Genomic DNA, 26427 nt, shown 5'->3' on the forward strand with positions numbered 1-26427 from the left:
AGTCAGGTGATGCAGGAGCTGAGATCCAACATGGCGGCTCCCAATGGGGCTTGTAAGGCGGCAATTGTGCTGTGTCAGAGCTTCGAACAGCACCGGCAGCCACGAATGTCTGTTCCGACGTGTGCGGGTGCACACTTTGCATCTCCCGTATTGATTTCTTCTAATTTTAGGGGCTTTCCGCTTCCCGTTGTCTTCAAAGACAAGGGAGATACTTTGATTAAGATGCTAAGTGCAAATGAAACAGCCTCATGCACAGCACAGCAGTGGTGCGAAACTGTTGCATTATTTATGTGGACGTGTAACAGCACCTCCTCCCTTCACCAAAATGCGCCCTAATTTATCAAGTCTTTTCTGTCTGTTTACAGTACAGTCTTCAACCACATGGGATCCTCATTTAAAGTCTTCAAGGCAATAAATTACATACATTGTAAATAATTCAGCACAACGAGCTTGTTCGCAAAAATGTCTTGCATAATTAGCCTCTTTGCTGAGAGACACATGTCAAAGTCTTATGGCTTTTTAATTTATGTCCGTCATGCCTCCAGTGATGTAATGACTGTTATTACTTTATGTTATTGTGTCTATGAGGGTACACATTAAGACTAATAGCCTAACACTCACCCGCCCCTTTATTAGGTACATCTGCACTTTCATGTCTGCTGGATGTCTGTGTCTCATTTTTCATACAATGTTAGTGAATGGCAAAATGTCACTCTTGTCACACAAAAACTCAGGAACATTAACGATAGAGGGTTATATCGTACGGTAGCGCCGAACCAAAATACAGATGTAGCGTGTGAGGTTCCTAGGAATCGAATTACTGGGAACCGGTTCTTTACGATTCCAATCAAGTGGGGTAACTATATAGTTAAATATACCTCTGTGACAGTGTCAATAGAAAACATAATGATATTTTTCTTCTACAGTTTTTATGTTGGATCTCATTAGATTGTGCAGTTGTGGCTAATGTTGTACAGTATGTTCAATGTGCATATCGCTGGTGATGGGGAGAATCCTTGCATCTCCAACTTTTCGGAACCAAAACTAAAGGCCTGTTTGCTGAGCTGTAAATATTGCAGTGTCAAAGAGAGCAGGCCATTTTCAACACTTTAATTTGGTCAATAATTTGTAAAATAAAATAAAAAAATAACAGACCCACGTAGTTACCGACCAATTGTATAGACTTGTGAAAAAATATAAAATGGACCAAATTTGGATATTGGAGGTTTTCGCCTGACAGTGACGATACGTAATAGAAATCAATTTTTGATGTGATGATTTTCTCATCAATCAAGACGCGCCATCTAAAATCGAAGATGCAAACATGGAACGGTTCCTAGCAGTCACGGAGTAGAACGATAATGTCACATCATTAGTGTCACGATTTGATGTTTGCATGCCCACTTTGACACCGTTAACGGAGTCTTGCCTTTATTTTAAAATCAGATCATGTTGTTTGTTTTTATGCTATCTGCAGCAGCAGCTAGCATAAAATGAGCAATATACTCCCCTCGGTGTTAATTCTGGAAGCGTTTTAAAATTATGCTACGCGACATGAAAACAATCCAAACTTTTGTCCCATTTTTAGAGCCCCCCCCCGCCCACCTCTATACACACACACACACACACACACACACACATACACATACATGCACACTGAGCCTGCTTTCTCCCTTCAACTGTCTCTTTTGCTGTACCTCTCTGCACTGAAACACAGCAATTAGTGACACCATATGGCAGAGAACGGCGAGGGCACTTTGAACACCTCCCAGCCTGAACTCCTCCATATGCTGAGGAATTTGCCTGTTTTCGTGTGTCTTTTGTTCATGGGAGAAAGAAAAAAAAGACCCACCGTTTCTCGTTTTTTCAATTTCTCGCCTGTTTTCTCTCCCCGTGGGTGGTGGAGGCATTCAATTTCCGCCGCTAGCTCTAAGTCATGTCTGCCTGCCTGCCCATCAGGCAGATAAAGTTTCCTCCAGTCCAATTTAGCTGCTAGTAAAGAACGTCTTTCGGTCTATTCAGGCTGTGGTGGCTTGTTGTGTGAAGGAGATTGACTGTTTGAGTAAATTCTGCAGTGTTGAGAGCTGCTGGCAAAAAGGCAGAAGAGGAGGAGGAGGGGCGGGGCAAAGGCCTGAGCACATCTGTAAGCTATTTCAAGAACAATGACAATAGTAGCACTGCAAGATTTGGAGAAGACCTCTGCCAAGGCCAAACAAAGACAATTTTGAGTAGCACCAAATCTTACACCTTCATACCTACTTCTTGCATTTGCTGGAGCACTTGTCCTCATTAGGGTTGCAGATGAGCTGGAGCCTATCCCAGCTGACTTTGGGCGAGAGGCAGGATACACCCATGGACTGGTCTCCAGTCCATTGCAATTCCACATATTGACAAACAAGCATTCCCAATCACATTTACACTTATGAACAATTTAGAGTCCTAAATAAACTTATTTTGCATGTTTTTGGAATGTGAAAAGGGGCCGGCGTACTCAGAGAAACCCATAGTTGAAGAGCTTGTGTAGTACATATAAGGCTCTTAAACAATTGGAGGATGCCCAGTCAGATACATCGCGGTTATCTACGGCTATGCATTTGTAGTTTGTCCTTTGCCGTTTGGCCGATAGAATTCATGTACAGTATTTCAATTGGCTCATACCGAGGGCTCCTGCAGGGCCCATTTTATACCCCCAATTAAGTTTTTTTTGCCTGATAATAGGGTTATAAAAGAAGTAATTCACCCACACCCACAGTTAAAATGTATGCCTTTGTTCATGTCCAGCCTGTGTAAGGTTTTGTTACGTATTACTTTTTGCATAATCCTGCTAACACACAACAATGAAAACATAACCCCCTGGGTGCAGTTATAATATAACAACAAGAAAATGAGGCAGAGAAAGAAAGCCTCTCCCCGCCAAATTCTTAAGCCTCTGATTGCCGATGGAACTGGCACAGACTCCACCGATTGGCACGCGGCCAGGGTGCCATCCGGTTGCCAGGGGCTACACGACGCTTCGGCCGTAGCCACCGAAGGGGCGAGCAGACGGTCACCTTGAGCCGTGCTAGCCCGGCCCGGTTGTTTTCGGGACATTGCCTATTTATCGCCACACGGCTTCACACGCAGGCGGCGACACAAACAACCAAAATGTCTGTGATGCCTCTTTTAGGCCTTGATTGTTCTGCTGGGAGTGAGGCGTTTAGCCGAGCGGGTCGACACATACACGGTGAGGCTTCAAGGTCGGCAGCACATTCAAATGAACCCGTGTAGCCTTGGACCTGTGGTGCTGTGATAAGACCCATGTCGCTGATTGTCACGTTGCCTTTTCTTTCCTTTCTTTTAAATTGTCACCTTGTAGCATTTTATTTCCACAAGATTTTATACTAGGTCTACAAATTTCTACAGTATACTTTACATGAATGGTAAACATTTCTGGTGTTACAGTAGAAAAATAGTGTTCCACAAGGCTCGATACTAGATCCACTGTTTGTCAATTTAAAAGTAAAAAATTATTTGGCGTTCCAGTAACATAGATATTACTGCACTTAGTTTTTTTTATTAGATTGTTTATTATATTTACAGCCTAGAAGTGTTTTTCATACAAATATATACTGCAATTATGACATAACCAATAAGTTAGCGTTGGTTAGTGATAGACCACAGCGCGTTCCGACTTGAGGTTGCGTCGCGGTTGGAGGATCGGAACGCCATCATAAACCGAGGACCCCCTGTAGTGGGTTAATTGCCATTGAATTGGTGATTTTTGGTGGCAAATAACTTCCAATTTAACCTGTTTGGCCCTCAGTTGTTTTAAGAGGAAGCTTGTGAAGTCACTATGACAAAGTCAAAAACCAACTTGAAACAAACCACATCAAGTCTTACCTTTTTATCTGATTATAAATATCTAAAACCGCTTATGAAATGCCCATATCAGTACAAATAAAAGGTGCAGAAACTAAGCTTTAATTTAATAATTTTTCACCGTTACAGTCCACTTGCATTGGGGCCAAGTGATGCAGTAATTCACATAGAACACTGTAGGAAGGGAAATCCGTCCTACACCGAGGACCCATTTGTGATACATTGACTGTTTGTTAACATTTGCCTGGTTCCTTGATTGCATGATTGCATGATTCTCATGTCGGGTTCTTATTCTATCATTACACTTTCCTTTTTTGCCATCAATGGTGCACCTCTGTGGTGGCGTCACAAAAACCACACAAAGCAAAACAGGTTAAGGTTGAACTCCTGGGACGTTTGACTTTGGGGTTTCCACTATCCCGTATTAAAGCAGTAACATGATATCAACATGGATTCCTTTTACCTCCACTAAAAAGCTCATTGGCCTTGTCTGATCCACATTCTGTTTTGGCATGTGTGATCCCATTGTGTGGAATCCAATGGTGTGTCTCACTGACATGCTGCTTGTCAGATCGTAATCTTTCCGAGCCGGACAGCCTTTCAAGGCTGGAGTCACAAGAACGCGTCACTCGCGACACCACACGCACACACACACACACACACACACACACACACACACACAATCTGAACAAGGAGTCAGCTTCCTCTAAAAGTCACATCCACCCAAAATGTCAAATTGTTGCTATTCAGTAAAAAAAATATCAACAAATATATATTAAAATACATTTTCTCATGACACTTTGACTAAGTGCTCTCAAGTCCGGCGATTGTAAGTGCCACCTTCTGACTAATTTCTGAGAATTTATCTTAGAGCATCAATATATATGTAATTGTAGTACTTTTTTCAGCTACAATTTGTTGTAATTTGACAGCCTAAGGAGACTGACAAGCTCTCACTACTAGAGCACCCTAGTGTCACCAACTGTACTTTGGTGGACTTTAATATTGGACAATGTATATCACAAATCCTGTAATTTAGCAATTTTTGTAAGCGCACTTCTCAAATGAACGGGGAGCATTCACATCATTTCCACCAAGTGTGGTTCCTGAAGACAATTTGGTGCAAGTTGCCGTTGATCTGTCCGCAGGAGGTAAAATGACATCTCGGGGGTCACACTGATGGAGTGATACAGTTCCCCCGTGAATTTCTTTTCTCTCTGAGACGTTGCGTGTCAGATGGGGGCACCAGATCGTTTGGATAAAGGTTACGGCACAATGTGGTTGCAAGATAGCATCCGGACACCCCGTCTCGTGACCCACATTCAGCCCCTCTCTCCCTAATACTTTGACTCGCACACTCGCTCTTATCTTTCCCGCCCAGGCACCTCCATCCCCTTTTTTTATTTTTTGACTGTCACCGTGTGATTGGATGGTAGAAAATTTGGCCACTGGCGTTCCATTGAGCAAGTTTTTTAAATAGAGGTGGTGCCCTGACCTCTGAGCTGGCCAGATAACATTGCGATTCCGGCATACGTGACTTTGTGGGTGAGAAAGTCATTCCTAGTCTTCGGGAGCCACCTTTAAATCACTGATTCTATTACTTTACAGTGCTGTGCAAAGGTCCTAGACCATTATTTGTTTTTTGAAATAACTTTGTCACAGCTGTAATTTTGACAATTAAAAGTCGTACAGTTTGAAAGATGAATCAAAACGACAAAAAAAGCTTTGTTGAGGGTTGGTGAATAGGTCAAGGAGCAATCGATTATGCAGCTTTAAAAAAAATAAAACAATACTAGTGTCCACTGCAAGATTAAACAATGAAACTACAGAAAAGTAAGAGGACTTCAAAATTAACAATGGATTGTGCAACCAATGCTTCTCTGCTTGTGGTACAATCATATAGATGTTTCCAGAAAATGACAATCACTTTAGTTTATTTGCATCTCAATGAAGATTCGTTGGTATGAATTGACAATTCTGCAGGGATTTCTTATTTTTTTCCATATTCTATTTGGTTAGGAATTGACAACAGGTGCACATTTTCCGTCACTAAAGGGTGTCCTCAGAGTTCCATTCCCGAGGTGGTGACGTAACCCGTACGTACAGTACGTAAGTTGAAACGTAACTGAGCGTCGGCTTCTTGTGTCGCGTGACCGCATATTCTTATGATGCGAGCAGTTCATAAGCTTGAAACGTCGTCGTATGTCTGGTCGTAAACTGAGGACCCTGTGTGCATAATATAATAATGGAAAGTGAAATAGTTTGTTCTGGGGTCAAACTGTCGCCCTCATAAACAATTAACTGTACAGGCAATGTTTTCACATTCTCTAATTGTCGTGTAGTCAAACTAAATACAACAAAAATAAAGTAAAAACTACTCACTTTAAAAGAGGGAATAAAAAGGTTTAATTTCTCATGCATTCCAAAACAAAAGTAGATAAAAACACAACTTGAATAGCACTCAGTAATTAATAAATATATTGTTTTTACAAAATGTCTTTATAGTAAACCTAGATGAAGATTCAGTACATAGAAAATGCAGTACAGAATTTGGGATTTTAACCCTAAAAAGCACTTTGTTTAGGATATGAAAGTCATTTTTAATGCATTTTACTAAGACAAATGGCAGCTCCAGTGTCAGAGATGACTGGATGTAGCTGGATTTAATTATTTAAAAAAAAGAAAATCTCTTTCATGGTAACCGAATTTACCGCAGCGGCCGCAGTGATTCAGTTAGCGCTGCTGACGCCGGTGCTTTCGCTTACTTAGTGGTCCCTGTAATGTGTGCTGGGCCACTCGCTGAACCTGGATAAAGAGCTTAGACTGTCTGACCCAGTCACACACACACACACACACACACACACACACACTCACTCACTCACTCACTCACTCACTCACCCCATTACATTCATAGAGAGAGCGACACAAGCCGCAAAATATATTTTTTTACAGTTCCAGTAAATTGAGTCCCTAATGCTCTCAGTGCTGAATCCTCATGCTTTATTTCAGCGACACAACTCTGTGTAGATTCAAATGATGATTTTTCACAGCTAAGTGTTAACTGGTGGATGATCTTGTTGAATTTGGTGTTATGTGTGTGCTGCAGGTGTCAAAATTTGGTAAATGACTCGGTCGTTAGACAGGCTTTCATGAACATTTGGACATGATTTCTCAGGGACTTCTCAGCACATCTGCTGGTGAAAAGGGAATGCCGGTTCTTGTTTTGATAATCACTTTTACTTGTGTGTATGTCCCCCCCCCCCCAACTCTTCTCACCCTCTTTAATGTGTGTGTGATGATTGCTGAAATGCAATTAGCCATGCTAATGGGCTTCCTTTTGGATTTCCTCCTCTTGCAATTCCATGTTGGGGGCACAAATGAAGTGGGATGATGAGTGTTGCGACTGAATGGGCTGAGTTTTTTTTTTTTTTCTTCCCCCATGACAGTTTGTGCTTTAAGAGCTCCGGCAGGAAGCGCAGAGAAGAGCCTTTTTCTTTTAAATGAGACATTGTAGAGTTGATAGAGAAGAGCCGGAATGTTGAGGCGAGCATAAAGACGCCAAGCGGAGAGCTGAAAAAGGCCCCACAGTCCGTGTAATCACTTTGTACAGTGGATAACAAACATGTGCGCGGCTCCCCATTTAGTGCGTGATAGCTTTAATGGGCACGTGGCATTAATGTTCCACTGGAGAGGAAGATGCATTAGCACCACACGGAGGCTCTTGTGTCGCTTTGTTTTGTTCTAGTGACACTCTGCCACTGTGATTATGACCACAGCCATTCAACACCGGCTTCATCCGTGAGTCACTTTACACGAGCATGACCGTAGATCAGTGTTTTCCAGCTTTTACAGAGCCGAGTCACATATTTTACATTTGTTAATAAAAAAAATGTCATGGCACACCACAAAACAAAAATGTCATAAAAAGTAGGGATGCATTGATAGCAGTGTCTCGATACTACGACACCGGACACCAGCATGTCATATACGTACTATACTATTTTATCCTCCCTAAGGCGTGCAGTTTGCCAGATAGCAAACAGTTTTTCAAAAAGTGAGCGTGTGCAGCACAGGAAAACTAACTCATGCATGTTGTGTATTTAAGCAAACACACAGCTTCGTCTTACATTTATGTATGCCAAGTGCTAATGTGAAGGCAGCGCCTGTACAATATAATAACAAAAACACAATATTTATAATTTGTTCTTTATTTATTGTGTTTTGTAATCAAATTTATGTACAGCACTTTCTTGTAGCTGCGGTTGTTTTTCAAAGAGCTCTATTTAAAAAAACACGAGTTGAGGTGTAAATGTCCGCTAGCTTAATGCTAACACATAATGCGAAACGCTATAGACGGGCTAACAAATAGCCTTGTATCATAATATACACTTTTAAATAATGAATATTCGAAAACAAACGGCGCCGACAACTGAGATAATGTGGTTGCACAAGTGTGCACACCCTCTTATAACTGCAGATGTAGCTGTGCTCAGAATTAATCAATCACATTCAAACTCATGTTAAATGAGTCAGCACACACCTGACACCATTTACCATACAGGTTATATGGGTCACAATGGTGGAAAACGTTTTGAAATTATTCATCTTCACCAAAGCATTGTGTTATTGAAACACCTGGGAACCTTTTCAAATTGTGAAAAAAAGACAATGTATTAGGTTAAAGGTTAGGGAACCAGTTTTGTAGAAATATAAATAATTTATCCTGTTCTGCTTTGTGCTCCTATTTTTTAAGCATTGCAAGCCCTTTAGGTGGCGCTGTGCCCCTGACGAGATTGAATAAGAGGCTTTTGCTGCTAAGAATTCCAATCCAAACATCCTCTGGGTGGAATGATAACAATGTGAGCAGAAGCTACAGTATTCCCCCCTCTAGGATTCCTTTTGTGTTTCTTTTTAATAGCCGAAAAGAGGCTGTTCCTCTAGTCCTCACGAAGCCTCGTTGCCCTGCAGACAGAACTGCACTGACCCACGTTGAACCCCCGCAACCTCGGAGAAGGGCTCCACTATTTGCCCGGCTGTCCATTAGGGATCCAGAACCAGCAACCAGCTGAGCTTCTAACCTGGTTCAATCCTCCTCCCCACTTTTCTCCCATTAGAACAACAGCGCAACACTCCAGAGGGCTGCAGCCTGAAGGCCTCTGTTGGTTTATTCCAATGTAGTACACTAGAAGGGGAACGTGATTGTGTGTGTGTGTGCATGCCTTCTCATAGTTCTCTCTCTGCTCCCACAGTGACGCCTAACAAGTCCAAGACCTAGTTCAGATTTTATCTCGAGGTTGTTTTTCTTATCAGTTCAACTCTTCGGGGAGGCCGTCTGCTAGATTCTTGTGAACTGGAACCGTTCTCTGTCAAAATATGTAACATTTTAAGAGGCAGCTCTTTAGTTGATTCGCCCTTTCTAGTTGTATGGTTTGTAAATCCTTATTACATCAAATGAATGAATGACGCACTCTCACGAAGGGCTTCAGCACCCTGGACAGCGCATTTACGGCTCAGTGCTCATGTGACATCCCAGCTCAGCTTGCTTGGTCGCCTTGAACAGAAGCAACATGTGAAGGCTTATTAACCAGTGTAGCTTGTGTATTATACTGTATAGACACGACATATATATACATTATTATGTAGTGTGTATTATTTAAATGGACCTTTGATCAACCTAAGCATGATTTTATTAAATTGTTTGTAAAAAAAATGTTAAAGGCGAGTTAAAGGTTAACAAATCCACCTCACAGTTCTGAGGTTGGGGCTTCTAATCCGGGCTCAGGTCTTCCTGTGTGGAGTTTGGTTGTTCTCCCCGTGCCTGCACGTGTTTTTGTCCGGGTGCTTTCTCCCAAAAAGATAGGTTAGGTTCACCGAAGACTAAGTTATGCTTAGGTGAGATTGTAAATGGTTGTTTACGCTTGTCTATATATGGTAAAGTCAGCTGGGATAGGCTCCAGGACACGAGAGACCCTAATGACGATAAGAAAATGGATGTTACATAATGAAATAAATATACAGTATACATAAAATATCAGATAATAGAAAAATAACCCGAAAAGGCAACCAAAGTAGTAGGAATAATGCAAATCTACACAACTACAGTTCAAAAATGAACTTGCTCGAAAACTAGAAATACAATAACATAATATTAAGACCGTTTAATATACTACACTTTTCTCTCCTCTAATACCTGGACAGGGACACATGCTATAAATAATATGTCCTATAGAGGGAGAGGTAAAAAAAAAAAAAAAAGACAGCGGCAGTGTAAACCGGCAGAGGTTCTGATAATCAGCCGACAGATAGCAGATGACAGCTGCTACTGGTTATTGATGACTTTCATAATTAAAATGCCTTGCATGTGGGGGGCAGGAGTGAGCTTGGGGGGGGTCACCCAAAAGAACAAAAGGAGGAAAAATCACACAAGTGATAAATGGTCTTTCATCTTTAAGTCTGATATAAGACCCACTGCGACCTGCGTGAATATTGCTTTTCCAGCCTCTTGAATGGGAGATTTCAAAGAGGAGCTTTTATGCTTTGATATTGCATCACAATGCTTGCGCGTGTGTGAGTGTGGGTGTGGGTCAAATAAGGGAGTAACATACTCAGGGAGGTCACAAGCTAAGTCAGAGGATGTAAGTGTCAGGCAGAAGTCACTGAAGAGATCATTGAAAGAAATGATGGGTATAAGAGTGCTGCTGTTGGTGATGAGATTAGTTGAAGGTACAGTGGTTACTTTGTTTTATGAATTTTGTTTTCGAGTGCAACCTAGAAAATTGACAGTAGACCTGTAAATTGTTTGGATTTGGACAAAATGTCAGAAATAATGCAAATAATCGGTTGCAGGGTCAAATTGTCACATCGTAAAACCTTTATTGACTCTACATTTTAAAAAAAATCTGTACATACTCTAACTGTACATATATAAAAAAAAAACCTTGGTTTTGTCATACAAGTGTCCAGAAAAGGCCCCTCTCATAGGTACTTCTGTTTGACTCAGTTTTGTATCCACTTTGTCCATATTTGGCTAAGACCGCCCCCTTTCCTCTGATTGGATGCCTCCGTGTAGAAGACCCACTTGTGAGAGCACGCGCGTTTGTTACGTTGACAGCGCTGGCTCGGAGCGGAAAGGGAAAGCGGAGATCTTCGCTAGTGACATAGATAAGCTCAAGAAATTCCAATCACCTGATTTCAGGTCTCTTGGCAGAAAAACGTCTCGAAGTAATGCTTAGACGATTTTAATTCATATTTCACATGTTTACTGACAATACTGACCATAGAGACAATATTACATCCCAAATACTAGAAAAAGTTGGTCTGGCAAAATATTTCCCCTTTAATGTAGCTCATTTAAAAAAACAAGTTAACTACTGTTAATATTAAAGGGGACATATTATGAAAATTGGGGCAGCACAGTGCACTAGTAGTTAGCACGTGTGTCTCACAGTTTGAAAGTTCTGGTTTTGATTCTCAGCTCTGGTCTCGCTGTGTGAATTATCTTCTCCCCATGCTTGTGTGGCTTTTCTCTGGGTGCTCCAGCTTCCTCCCACATTCCCAGAACATGCATGTTAGTTTTTTGGAAGACTCTTACTTAGGTTTGAATATGAGTGTGAATGCTTGTTTATCTATATCCGCCCTGTGATTGACTGGCGACTAGTCCAGGGTGTAGTACGCCTTTTCACCCAAAGTCAGCTCGGATAGACTCCAGTCCCAGTGGGTCTTTTCCACGTTGTGACAACGAGGCGCTCTAAAGGGGCCATGCCAGGGCGAGGTCCCTGTCCACACCCTGGCTGTCACGTCGCACTTTTTTCTTTAAAGATGCATTTCTCCTCTAAATCTTGAATTAGGGCCTTTAGGGTTCCACTATATGTATCAGTATATGTATACATGTATCGTATGTATACAGTATCTTTTGTTCTGTAAGTGGGTCTTTTGTTTCTCCTTAGCCTGGTCTCCCCAGGAAAAATACTACATGTGAGGAGCGGATGAAAGACAGACTTGAGTGGAAGATCAGACAGCAGAAGCGTCCTGGTGCTCGCGCGCTCCCCTGCAGGCTGTGTGCACAAGCAAGCTGCCAGCCCGCGAGCGGCGCATGCCGTCTGCGTGGACGAGAAAGCAAGCGACGGCTTCTTGTTGCGAGGGAATTCCTGCACTTTTTGCTGCCATTGTGAGCAGCGTGTGTGTGCGCGCATCCCAACCGGCTCAGCGGTGCCCTTCAGCGCTGCCGTGACATCACGCCTTCCCGTGCCTTCTGATTGGCCGTGCGGCGGAGGGAAGGCCATGCTTGGTACCGACAGTGGGAAACGAGGAGGGAGGGGCTGAGGTGTTGCGAGAGTGAGAGAGGCGCTAAGCAAGAAAGATTGATGCTGAGGCAAGCCGGCACTGCACTGCACACACACACACTTTTTCCACACTCCTGATCTGCTTAGCAGGCAGGAAAAACACTCTTACTGCAGGACAGGAGGACATTTAGGTAAAGAATCAGCCTCTAAGCAACAGTTTCAAAGGAGCTCCTGTCTCACAGAAGAGTTAACAGCAAGGGCAGGAGCAAGGGCAAAGTGAGGCCACCCTTATTTTTTGGGGGTGGATGTCCTCCCGACTACCCCATGAGAGGCACAGTCCGGGCTACGACATGGCGAGACGAGTGGAGGGCGACACCTCCCCGAAAAAGAACATACCGTTCAACCTTGTGACAGGCTTCTACCTCTACCTCCGTGGTGAGTGTGTGTGTCCCCCAGAGAAAAGACTTCACGATTACTGTAATTCTTCAATATGAAGTGCTGTATTTTATAAAACCTCTTAAATTGATGTTGGCTGGTCTGTTCACATTGTGAGCACATTTCTTTATTAATTCAAATCCATTGTGGTGACAACATCCTAGAAGTAGAAAAAAAAAAAAAGAAATCACCGCTGTCCAAATACTTCTGGAACTGTATGCGTGAGTGTTTGTGGGTTAATGTGGCTCTTAAGTCTTCCCGTGGGGAAGATATTTGTTCAGCTGTGGGTTGTATTCACATATATTTAAAGGGGGGTGCAGCAGGAGCTCCAATCTGTAAGGACTTATGAGATGGCAGGGCAGCAGGTTCAAGAGCCACTGTGGGCTACACAGATATGTTAATTAGGAATAGTTGCTGGAGAGGTGCCGCTTTTCAGCGTGGATACTGTTGGAGGTTCCCTTAAGCAAGGCCGTGAACCCCCAAAAATGCACAATTATGCGATATCAATTTTGTGTGTAGCGACGCAGATTTGATTGTGCAAGAGCATGTTGCAAAAATGAAATGCAAAAAAAAAAAAAAAAAGCTTTTAATCTTAAATTTGATTGGATTTCCTCTAACAATATATCAGCTGATGTTTAGATGTTGATTGTCATGTTAAATGTTATACAAGTCATAACATAAAGTCGTAGTACAAGTGGTGCATTGAAATACGAGTTTAATTTGTTCCGTGGCTGTGTTTATATCTTAAAACACTTTTATCTCAAATCCTCTTTCCCTGTTGAAATGAATGGAAATGCAAGTAATCTGTTCCACCCCACCCTCCCAAAAAAACCACCAAAATTCATGTTTTTAATGTATCAGAATCAGAATCAGAATCAGAATCATCTTTATTTGCCAAGTACGTCCAAAACACACAAGGAATTTGTCTCCGGTAGTTGGAGCCGCTCTAGTACAACAAACAGTCAATTTACAGAACACTTTGGGGACATAAAGACATTGACAAAAAACAATTGTGCAAAAAGATGCAGAGTCCTCTAGCACTTAGAGCAGTTCGAACGACTAATATTGCAATAGTCCGGTGCAATGACCATTGTGCAAAGGGCGCTGAGACTTCAAGGAGTGTATGCGGTTTAAAGTGACAAGTAGTGCGATCATCTGGGACAATGTCGGTTGTGCAAATGTTACAGATATATGTATTGTTTCATATACAAAATTGCACCCAACTGTATAGTACTGTACTGTACTGTATAACTGTACAAGTACTGTACAACATTTGCCATCCACATAACCTGCAACCAAGAAAAATCCGAATACAAAACACGACTGTCCCTAATGTATTGTCCTTCATTGTTCTTCTGTGGGGTCTATTGGCGGTTGGGCAAACCACCATCTTAATGGTCCAATTACTGCCACCAACTGGTATTGTCCTTCCGCTGCAAGGAAACCAATGTGAATTGATGGTGGATGTTGTGAAGTTTGCTGCCGCCATCTAGCGGTGGGGGTCTGAAGTGCACTGCTATCTCAAATTTTTGCTCATCTCAAGAGTAATTGGATAAGCGACAGCTCGTATCTTGAAAAAGTCAAGATACTTGTATCTCTCGGCGGCACTTCTGTTGTACAGTCAACAAAAAGAAGTCAAACATTGAACACACACTAATTGACGATGGAGTTTTATAGTTTTGAATGTGAGCGTTTTCTTCACTAAACAGTCTGTGTTCTGGCTACTATTTTCGGGTGTCATGTAAAAAAAAAAGAACACAAAAAGTTTTGAGTAACTTAAGCATAAAAATCTTCAGAATTTTCCAGTCTCTTATTACCATTAATTTCCATGGGGTGTCTACCTTGGCCTTGTATATATGCGTGTGTCTGCAGAACCCACAGCAGTTAAACTAAGCCTAAATTTTATCAAGATGTAATGACATTTGAAAGAAAATACCCTTGATATTTATCGATTAGTTTGTCCACAGGGGCAAACCGTTTTGTGGACAACATGTCCAACGTGAGTTTGTACATCCACTTCCACCAATTTGCAGAGATGCTTTGTTACCACAGCAACCGCAGCCGCTAGGACAACAAAGCAGACCTTAATGATATTTCATTAAGATAAGAGACGGGCCGCCGTTGATGAGACTAATGATACAGACCAACGCTGCCTGAGAAGCTAATCAAGTGTGTTAAAATGCCGCTCGCAAGCTTGCTTGCTGACGTTGCCTTTTTCCCTTTGTACATATTGAATGGATGCATGCCAATGGGAGCTCAAAGTCACCTCATCCCACGGGCTGACTGCGCCACACACACGGGCACCAATGTTCCCCCCGTCATGGGTGTTCTTTCTTTAAGGTGGCTGAAATCATTCTCATTTCCCCTCCGATATTACCACATATCAATTTTTGATCAGATCGAGAGGAATTCATCCAGCAGAGACCTACTCACTGGCTCGTTTGGCTTTGCCCATCTGCATTATGAATGAAAAACTATAAACACACACACACACACACACCTGACTGGCCGCTGTACTCGGTGACCCACTAACCAACTTGAGTTTAATCAAATTTTGTCAGAGCATTCATTAAAGTGGAGGAACTCCCCGTCCTCACGCTGATGACATCTCAAGGATATTGCAGCGTGGCCCATGCGAGGAACATTGTCGCACGAGTCAGCAACTCAAACTTCATTAGACTCATGTAGGCTCTGACTATTGTTTGTGTGCATGTATGTTGTTTGTATAACCATATGCTGTAGGTATTTACATGTGCACATAGAAGGGATGAATTAACTTTTTGTACGATAAAGGGGAAAACAAATGAAAAAAGTAACAATTTACTGATAATTTTTGTGATAATTGTTGTATAATTGTTCGATGAGTTAAAAATAGCATAGAATATAGAATAAAGTATATTTTCCCACCAATATTTATTCTTTTTTTTTTCTCCCAGCGATTAATTTTACAATCTAATATTTTGAGCAAATTTGTACGCAAGTCTAGCCTTACCAGCAACCTATGCTAAGACAGTAGAAAAGTCAAAATTCCAGTAAATATTTTTATAGAAAACATTTCGAGGCCATATTTAAAACAACCACATAACTTTTCCTTGAAGTCCGTCAGCTTAATGCGAACTCATAATGGGAAACGCATATGACGGGCTAACAAATAGCATCTATTTTACCTAAGCGTTATCATGCATTAAGCAGTGGATATTTGAACACAAAGGTGCAGCAACACATGTAGCCAGACGATATAAAAATACTCACAGGCCTATGTTCACGATCCTCTGCGAAAAGAGTCATATTACTGCTGTTACCGAGTCACTTAGTTGTGAGTCTTCTTCGTTTGTGTCTGCATGACAGTATTTTACTGCCCCCCGGTGTCTGAGTCACGCACAGCACCAGAAGGAGCTGCAATGAATTAATTATGATGGACAAACTTAATTAGTCTTTTATTACTATATGTTAGTGCTATTTTCCTTACTAAAGATCATGTTTAAAACTTTGGCACTGTATATCAATCAAACTGGAACTAATAATAAGAAATGAGCGATGATCTTGATTTCATTAAACAGAGCATACATTTTGTGACATTTTTGTTTGGTGGTGTGCCAAACTCCCATTTAAATGTCAAGTTTGCTCCTGCTCTAAAGGTGTGATTTGACGCCACGGCTACAAAAAAGTGATTGATACCAATAGACAATTGTATTCCCATCTCCTTTTTGTTTATGGCCATTGGTGACACTGCGCGTTCTGATTTTCAGACGAGCAGGAGGCTGTGCAGAAGAGGACGTTCACCAAATGGATCAACTCCCACTTGGCCAAGGTAAGATTGCGTTTGATTCCCACTGCCAGCCACACAGCCTGCATTGTTGCCGCTCCCCGCCGTCTCCTTCCTCCTCCACTTCAATCCGACTGCCCATTCTTTTCCGTCCTCCGTGCGCTCTGACATTTGCTCCATTTTCAAAACACATTGCTGAGCCGGTCATGGGACCAGCTAAGACCACACACACACACACCGACACACACCTCTTGTTGTTTTCATTCTCTCGCTCTCGTTTAGCTGCAAGCAAGGCTTTTACGCTCATTCTAATTACCACTTTCACATTACAGCAATTAACACAGTAGACGTCTTTGTTCCTGCAAGCTAACATCCGTCATTTAAGTCTCGATAACCTACCGCCTCTCCTTACCAATTGAGATGCTTCTGGATAGGAGTTTCTGTCTTAATAAGCTTGGACAAACTGTAACTCTCACTCAGCATCTGCACCTGATGCAACCGCATACTAAGGGGGGCTTTCTTACGGGTGTGTAATTGTTTTATTATACAACATTTATCAGTTTAGTGCTCGAGCAGTGGGTCATAAATGTGCGGACAAGGTAAATATGTCACACTGCAATACAATTAAGTATTCTTTCCTATTTGTCTCAGGCAGCTGTGGAGACCTTGAGCCGTGGCGACGCGGTGCAGAAAATTCATTTGAAAAGCCCCCCGTGGGGAATAAACCTTGACGTAATACGAAATCTCACGGTTCGGGATTGCGCCAGCGGAAAATTATCTCCAGCCCTATAAAATAGAAACTGCTTGAATTTTTAATGAGACAAAAGGTAAACGCATGGTTTATTTATTATATACAGATTTGGGGTATTTTTGAGTAGAGCTGTGGTCTCATGGACTTGACACATACAGAGTGGTATGGTGGTTTTAGTTGACAGATTAGAAAGTGTGGTGCAAAAAAACTAAATAAAAACCATGCCCTCTAATTACCAATAATGTGCAATCAATGGACAATAGACCATCCACAACAATAGGCATACCTGCACAAGAGCTGAATGCAGAAAAGTACAGACCTCCATCAAGGTTGATCCATCCATCCATTTTGTGTACAGTGGAATGAAACGGACTACGTTATAACAAATATCGGATAAAACGGACTGTCGGGACTGAACAAAGTGTGCAAAAATAGTTTGCATTTGTCACTTAAACTGCGTTGACAAACTCCAGAATTGACCACTGTTGTGTGCTGGTGCTGTGGCGGAGTGCAGGCAGAGGATGGGACTGACGTATTTCCGGGTGAAAGATATACAATATGACTAGTTCCAATTCCAAAAGATGTGCCTATGTGGCAGCCATGTTGAATGTGGGGCATTGACGTGGTGGCCATGTCATTATGGTTAAATCTATTGTGTTTTGTGCATAGAGCACGCAGCGCAGAGAGATAGATAGAGAGGTATGGGGGCAGTGTTAACTGAGGAATACAAAACACAAGTCTCGGGAGTCTGGAACATGCTATTTTTGGTACAGTAAAAATTTTCTGTCAAGTCGTTCGTCTTTGGCAACATATTTGGAACTAGGAAGCACACTAATTCCTCGCGGCTCATGAAAGCAACTCGCCTACGATGAGTACTGTACGTCAACAATGTCACCATGACCAAGCAAGTAAGTTTGTAAGTCTGTCAAACATTTTCAAGCTTTTTTAAAATTTATTTATAATAAATCTGTACTGTGATGGGTGTTTTATGCCATGAAAAAAAACTACAAAACGATCATTTTGTAATTTACAGTAATATGGGTGCATATGGCCTCCAATAAAAAAAGTGCTTCAAAGTAACGGACAATCGGCTATATCAGATGACCCCCCCCTGCCCCTGTTAGTTCGTTCTATCGAGGTTCCACTGTATATCCTCATTAGAGTCACGGGTGTGCTGGAGCCTAACCCAGCTGACTTTGGGCAAAAGGGGGGTACACCCCGGACTGATCAACAGCCAACCACGAGTGTCAAACTCATTTTTGTTGTTGGCCACGTTGTTGGTATGGTTCCCCTCAGAGGGCCGTATTGACTGTGAAACCACATGAATGTTTAATTTCCTCATCATATCCCTCCAGGGTACCTGCACCAAGAGTCCTTCCAAGTGGGCGTGTCATGCTAGCCATCCCACTTCTGACACCATTTGTCACTGTCACATAACAGTGTCTCTCAGGCACCTAATGTACCTAATGTTGTGGCCGGCATCAATCACAGTTGCATTCAAAGCATATGTCTCCCTCACTGGTTGATTACATTGGTTGCTCTCTCCTGGTGTAACCATGGAAATACTGATTGCTCATGAACAATTTCATAAAAAACCCCGACGAGCAGCAAGAGAAGGTCAATGGAGGTCTTATAATGAGGAGATGCACCCCCCCCCCCCCTAGAAAGTTCCTGGAAACGTCATTTAGTTGTAAAAGTATTTCAGTAGAAGAAAAGTATGCACAATGAGCGAGACAGAGGAGCTTTAACAGTTGGTTTAACTCGGCTCTCTGAGGGATAGATCATGCCCTTGGCTATGCAGATGATTATGCCGCTACCAGTTATCACAGGTCTTTAATTCAGCGCCTAAAGCTATGTGATTAATCGTTAGGTGAGTCCCCCTTCCACCTCCCTTTTTTTTTTTTCCAGCTCCACAGGTATAACAAAAGACATCTCAGTGTGTGAGAACCACAAATTCACAAAGATGATTAATGAGTCTTATTAGACTTTGCAGTTCACCAGATTAAGTTAAGACACTCACAGGTCACATTATTAGGTACGCTTGCCAGTAAATTCAACTCAATTCACAACAAGCAGCAGTCTGGCAGATAGTGAATTTTAAAAAATAAAGAGAGAGAGAGAGAGAGAGAGAGAGACTTGAAGCTGTTTATTGTCTCCCTGTTGAAGTTTACTGTCAAACTAAACATAAAACAAAGAGAATGACGTGTATTTAAAACAACCACATAGCTCTGCCATATTAAAGTCTGTTTTGCCTAATGCTAACAAATATAGATGGGCTAACGAATAGCATCGGTGTCGCTGTGTTATAACGAGAGTTGAGCAACAAATGTAGGCAGATATTGTCACAATATATTATATATCATCTGTGAAGAAAAGCTGTTTAATTTTTTTTTTTTTTTTTACATTATATCTAACTTTGTCATTACTCTGTTTTTATGTATATACTATAGAGTGTTGTTTTTCTTATCAAAAACACATTGCAAAAATATCTTTTGTGTGGGATGGAACATATTAATAGCATTTCCATTCATATCAATGGGAAAAAGATGATTTAAGAAGTGTTTTAAGTTATGTGAGTGGTCGTGGAATTATACTCGTATCGCAAGGCCCCACTGCACTGCATAATTTAGTTTAATAAATACATCCAGAGAAATTGCATTTTTTATTGTCATTTTTTTTCGCTTTTCAACCAAGTTTCAAGTAGTAAGCAGCCCTCTTCATGGCCCCGGTGTGACATTTGGCGAGAGTGTGGGGGAGAGAATCCAACGAGTGGGCTTCCAAGTTTGCGTTCTGGCAAATCCCCTCTGAGACGGTTAAAGCTTAATTACCGAGTGGCCGGTGTGAGCGGCAGAGGTCTCTTCGTCACTCAGGCGTTTCCTGGGTAAACAGCTTCAATACATTAAAGTGTTCTCTCAGATTACACAGCCAAGTGAAGCTCCCTATCTGGAAAGTGTTTGGGCGTGGGGGGCTTGGGGTTATGGTGTTTAATTAGCCTCACAAATATACGCGTTTAAGCAAGCACCAGCCTCGTTAGGTACAGTGGGAGTCCATTTCTGTTCCTCAAGGTACAAGCTCCACTAATGTAACCCACAGGACTAATTACGGGAAGGTGACATTTCCATGTCCAGAAAGGAATGGGTTTGTTCTGAAGTTGTCAAAGTAAAGTCTCAAGGTCATTAATACAGTATCTTTGAGTGGTACCGTCCACCATTGTCCAGCTATTGTATGCCTTTTTTTGGTATTGTTTTATACTTTTTTGTTCTGCTGGAGGTTCACATGTGTGGAGGTCCTCTTGTGTAAAGCAAGATTATGCAAAAAAATAAATAAATGCAAAAACAACTACTACCTGGTCCAAGAACCCATTAAAATTGGCCTTGGCAGAGGTGCGCATCCCCACAGGGTGCCCCTTAGATTTAAGCCCAAATAGTAGTAATGATGCATACATTCAGCCAATTCTTTGTTAGAACCTGCAGTCATCTCATCTCAATGGAGAACAAAAATATATGGATATTGTTATGCACTATAATTAGTAGAGAAATATTACGAAGAAACTAACTCACTACTTTGAGATGTTGCCAAAATATGATATTAATGGGACAGTCAGAAAAAATAGTCAGATGAGGCACAGAATAAAATGTACTGTAATTAGTAGAAATACTTCTAACAGTCACTGATGGTGTAGTGGTTCAAGTAGCCGTTGCTTAAAAGGTTATAACGCCTGGACATTGATGCTCTTGGTTAGCCCATCTATGGTGTTTCCCATAATGTGTTCACATTAAACTAGCAGCAAAGTTATGTGGTTTCTTTAAATAGAAAACTTGTTTAGTTTGACAGTGAACTTCAACTGGGAGGGACTGAATTTTAAGATACCAAATACAGTTCCTTTCCCTATTAATGTCTACATTAGGTTACTTTAGATTATTATTATTTTTTGATTCCCTACATCTCACCACTGTTGATCTTTGACAATCCTCCGAGTGGAGTGTTTCAGGGGAATCAAACAAGAACCCGTAGTCAAGAGACATGCACGTCCCCTTGCCCCTCCGCACACAATCAATTATGGCACCAGACACTCATGTGTAATTAGCTCATTAAGACCCTTGATTTATTTATTTTTTTCTTCTTCTTCTTAGCTCATATGGCTCAGCAATGGAAATGGATATTGCTTCTTATTTTTGTAATTATCCCCAAATACCCTCATTAGCTTCAGGATCACCAAGCACAAAAAAGTAAATTTAACTTCAATTAGCCCACAGGGGTGATTTCACCCTTTCTACTTCTGTGGTGTCTTTTCGGAGGAGACACACATGCGTTTCTGTGTATTTTAATAACCAAAGCCATGAAATGACATTAGAAGAAAAAAAAGCCTTAACTGTGTTGGACTAATTAATTTTTTAGCACATGTGAGGTTTGAGGTGTCATTTTTTTCCCCCCACTCTGTCCTCTCTCATCTGTCTCGCTGCCGCTCTTTTTTTCCTGCTCAATTATACCCCTCTTGCACATCCACTTGATGGACACGCACGCACACGTCTTTCCTCTCCTCTTTCTCGCTCAGTCCTTTCCCTCGCTAATCTCCCTGTGAATGGTTGGCTCGTCTGAGCCTCACCCACCCCCCAAAACACTCCCCCCCGCATGTGACTGTACTCTAAGAGAAATCCTTGATGTGGCGTCGGCGAAAAACAGAGATATGTGGATTTTTTTCCTCCCCAGTCTGCGAGGTTAGCGAGGGAGTCAATGAGAAGGGGATCCGGTTTGACATCATCAGCATATTTTAGGATTTGAAGACCCCACTCAGAGCCCGCTGAGCCCCTCACTGGCTCTACTTATCACACACATATGCCACATTGGGGAAGGAAAAATTATTTCCAAGTACATTTGTAGGAAGATTTCCTGTTGAAATTAATGTCTTCTAATGTAGTGGTTGGACTTTTTACCACTCATCCGGCATATTAGCCTTAAAAAAACAGCTTTTGTTCAGAGTTTCATGTACTTTCTGAAAGCCTTTCGGAGCTGAAATCGAGCTTCCTGCTGCCTTGTGGACTCAAACTATTTTCTGCTTGTTTATCGAATGCAACTGCTAAATAAGCCACCATGTAGCCAAGGAAAATGTGGTGAAACTGTTATTATACTGCATGCTTTTACTTTGAACATCTGATTTTTGACAGGATTTGTTACCCAAGTGTTGCCTAGCAGACCTGGAGGGTTATTGCCTTGAGTTGTTAATAGAAGCTTGCGTTGTGGAATACACCTTGCCATCTGTTGAACCCTTTTTACACAGTGCTTTGGATGAATGCACATTGATTCTGGGAAATGTGTTTTATTTATTTTTTTCCTACAAAAACTGGGACAAAATTTCGCTGAAAAAAATTTGTTGAAAACCAAATTGTACAAAAACTAGGGTATACAAAAACCGCGGTTCCACTGTGACTCTTTGTTATGTTTCTTTGTCTTGACAGCGTATTCCGCCTCTGGTCGTGACCAATCTGTTTGAGGATATCAAGGACGGTGTGAAGCTGCTCGCCCTGCTGGAGGTCCTCTCTGGACAAAAATTGGTGAGGCTCATGCATTTGACTTGGAATCCATCATTTAGTTGAGTGTGTGTGTTAACGTGGTTGCCAATCAGTTAATCTTTAAGGAGCTGGTGAAGCGCATGTGAACGCGCAGCATTCACCGCTTCCGCATGGAAATGCGCATTGATCGGCTCTTATTAGGATGTTTAAATAAATAGAAACTGGCAGGTTCACAAGGACAGATAAGAGTATGGAAAAGATACACACACAAATAGCTTTTGTTACTTGGTTATGTCAATATTGCCTAAAGTCCAAGTGATCTACATTCTATTGATCATCCTGCGTATGTGTGCAGTTCTGATTGGACTGGAGCCGATTTGATCTTTTAAGCGCTCACTCGTTTATGTTCTCTTTCTCATGAGGATGTTTTACTACAACTTTAAAAAAAAACCTCTCTTTAATGGGACTGTTTACCCACTGTTTTTCCTGTTCTCCCTCCCCTGTTGTCTTTTCCACCCATTGTTGTCTTCGTCTCCCCTGTAGCCATGTGAGCAGGGCAGGAAGTTAAAGAGGATCCACTGGGTTGCAAACATCGGCACCGCTCTCAACTTCCTCCAGGGCAGGAAGGTAGGAGATCGGGCTCTTCTTTTTATCTTAGTTCTTCTTTTTCTTCTTCTTCTCGGTGCACCGCTGCTGCCTTGTGGGTGCAAACGTCGAAAATAATCTTGACCTGTAACCTCCTCCCCCCACTTTCTTTATAGCTCCACCTGCTGAAATCATCAGTCGATACAGTCAGACTTTTGTGTTCACGCTGACTCTGCTGCTCACATAAGATTCGACTTGTTCGGGAAACAAATTTATATCGTAACAGTCTAAACAACGCTACACAGTGAATCCCTATTTGTCGCGGGGGCTAGGTTCTGAACCAACTTGCCATCGGTGAAAATCTGCGATTTTGCGAGACCATTTGAAAAAGCATTTTTAAAACTATTCTGCTTTTAGTCCTCAACCATTTTCATCTTCTCCAATCTGCTTGCCGGTGTCATGTGCACAATTACATAAACTAATTACAAACCACTTAAGTAAACTGCCCCTTCAGTAAGATCAGTCACACACATTCAAGGAATCCCCCGCAAGCCCTCCCGCCTCGTCCTTGGATATCGAAATAAAGCCATGAGCAGGCGCCTGTGAGGACATTGATTTCCCCTCTTCCCCAAGTGTGACAGGGTTAAACCATAAATCCTACACCAGTAATCTGCAAACTGGAGATGAGACATCAGCAGGCTCCTTATGTGTCGGTGTGTGTGTGTAAATCAGAAGTTTCAAATTAAATGTAAACACACATTACGTACGTGTAAATCCGATGTATGTCTAGACTGTATTTACGTTCAGCCTTAGCGTGGCAAACGCTTTATATATCTGTGTGTGTAAGTGTGTCATAACACTCATTGAAATGCATAATACATAACATTTCATGAACCGTTTTGCAAAGATGTCCACACCCTTTTATATCAAATCCACATCGAATATTTACATATTACTGATTACTTTCTGTAGCCAATCATGATTTTCCCACTTCACCTGATAAACGTATTGCTTTTTTAAATGATCAAAATAGCTAAACCTATTATACATGTACATTTTTTTATTAGTATGTCATTTTATTATTATTTTTATTACATGTTTTGCATTAAATATATAAATGTTATTGATGTCTTCAACCTATTTCCTCACTAATCAATGCAAAATGAAATAAAGAAAAGGAATTAAGGTAAAACTTTTGTAAATATATAATATATTTTGTCTTGAATATTCATATAGTATTGATGAATTTCTTTATTTTTATCGGGACATTAGTGGAAAATTTTATATAATATAATATATGTGTGTGTGGAAATTGTGATACCATTTTGTACGAAAAGTCATGCATTGTGATTAATAGTAAGTAACCTATTTTGGGGATGTTATTTCTAGTTTTTTTTCTTTTCATTATTCATAAATGAATGTTATGAAGATCCTCTTCGCAAATACCAACTACTACTGAATTCTACTGAATTACTAGCCTGTTGGTGTGAGCTTATCACACTGCTACCCAAATAACCGGCTGGGTTTTCACAACATGAAATCATGCTTTACTTATCAGGATCGCCACATTTGACCCCCTTCTAGTACTCAAGATTGCCCTCGGCTGCCCCCAACTCTATACCTTCCGTCTTCACCGAATTGAAGTGTTGCCTATTACCAAACAGTCACCTCATGTGCTGCTGTGCCTCGGTAATACGCTCTGTGTGAAGATGTGGAAAATGTATCACGAAATATCACGACATGCAGCACCCACCCAGGGGTCTCAAACGACTCATGATAACGCCGCCCTGCCATCACATGCTCAACAAGGAGTCCATATTTCATGAAACACATCTTGAGTGCCTCTAAATTGTCTCTCATGTCTGTTTTTATTTCTTTATCTGCCTTCTAGTCTGCCTACAGGGGATCACCGGTCAGTACGGACTATTTTTTGGGTTTTTACACTTTTTGTGCACTTGATGGACATGGGGGGTCAGGGTCAAACATATGTGCATCCACTAAGACAATGTTTCCCAATACCTTAGTTGAGAAAAGGCACATTTTACATTAGAAAAACCTCACGGCACACCACCCCACAAAAGCTAACTAACCAACCAACTACAGTAACTAAGTCCATCAAACCGATACCTACAGCTTTCACTCCTGGTCCATGTTATAGTGTCTATAAATGTGTTTGTGCCATCAATAAGTGGGCTTCTGTCATGGTAGTAACATGCAGTATGAATATATTCCAATTTTGTGTATATTTTGACACAGATCAAGCTGGTGAACATCAACTCCACAGATATCGCCGATGGTCGACCATCAATCGTCTTGGGTTTGGTGTGGACCATTATCCTCTATTTCCAGGTAATATTTTTCTACACTGTCAATCCATGTGGAAAATAAGAACCGACAGTGTGCTGTAGACAGTAAATTAAGGCTTTGTTATAGACGTAAGCACCCTGCATATTTTTCAAGACAGCAAAAAATGCTAATCAAGCTGAACAGAGCGGAGACTTAAGCTTGGGAAATCAATTTTTGCACTGCGTCCACACTGGAAGCGAGCAGTCGCCACCTCCGGTGTTTTTACACATGCACGCATCAACAAGAGCTTAATAAGAATCACTTCACTCTCTTCACAGCACGAGCACAATATGTATGTCGCCACGAGGATATTGAAAAATACAAAATAAGGAAATGCTGTCAAATACTGATGGCATATTGATGTTCTTACTCAGGTTTTTGGACCCGCTCTACGTCAGAAGGCTATAAACCTCTTGTTTCAACGTGTATTGCACTAGTGGAGTTAAGGAGAGTTTTTTTTTTTAAAGACAGCGGTAAGGAGATGTGGTACAAAACGTGTGAGCATTTCCATAGTAAACGCATCGACTGGCCAGAAATAGGTCACAGGGCACATATAGTAACACAACCATTCGCACTCACGATCACAACTATGGACAATTCAGGTTCCAATGAACCTAACTTGCATGTTTTTTTTTTTTTTTTTTTTTTTTAAATGCGGGAGGAACCCGGTGTACAGATTTGATAACCACTTGACCACTGTGCTGCCAAGTAATACCACAAGACAGTTAAGATCATTAACAATTCCGTTTAAAAACTCACAAAAATCACCAGTCCTGAATAGAACGAAGAGTCCCGTAGATTGAAAAAGGAAGGCAATGGTCCCTATGTTACTCCGAAAAGGGGCCAAAAAGCGAGAACTTTACTCAATTATAATCCCTCGGATGCAGGGGAAAT

The 26427-nt window shown here is 41.5% G+C and overlaps 1 protein-coding gene across 16 annotated transcripts in view; it reads left to right on the forward strand.

Annotated features, from left to right (window-relative positions):
* Nucleotides 1-26427, forward strand: part of syne1a (spectrin repeat containing, nuclear envelope 1a) — a 141143-nt gene that overhangs the window by 1707 nt on the left and 113009 nt on the right. For 11 of the 16 annotated variants that reach the window (XM_061703702.1, XM_061703710.1, XM_061703708.1 and 8 more), the window contains exons 1-7: nt 10493-10581; nt 11805-12575; nt 16325-16386; nt 22549-22644; nt 23146-23229; nt 25079-25099; nt 25444-25536. In XM_061703702.1, coding sequence (XP_061559686.1) covers nt 12446-12575; nt 16325-16386; nt 22549-22644; nt 23146-23229; nt 25079-25099; nt 25444-25536 — 486 coding nt within the window. In that variant the 5' untranslated portion in view covers nt 10493-10581; nt 11805-12445. Of the gene's footprint in view, nt 1-10475; nt 10582-11804; nt 12576-16324; nt 16387-22548; nt 22645-23145; nt 23230-25078; nt 25100-25443; nt 25537-26427 lie in introns of those variants that run through there. The other 5 variants (XM_061703705.1, XM_061703721.1, XM_061703722.1 and 2 more) reach the window with 3 other exon arrangements.

Source organism: Phycodurus eques, chromosome 18 (genome assembly GCF_024500275.1).
Source record: "Phycodurus eques isolate BA_2022a chromosome 18, UOR_Pequ_1.1, whole genome shotgun sequence".
Classification (NCBI taxonomy): Eukaryota; Metazoa; Chordata; class Actinopteri; order Syngnathiformes; family Syngnathidae; genus Phycodurus; species Phycodurus eques.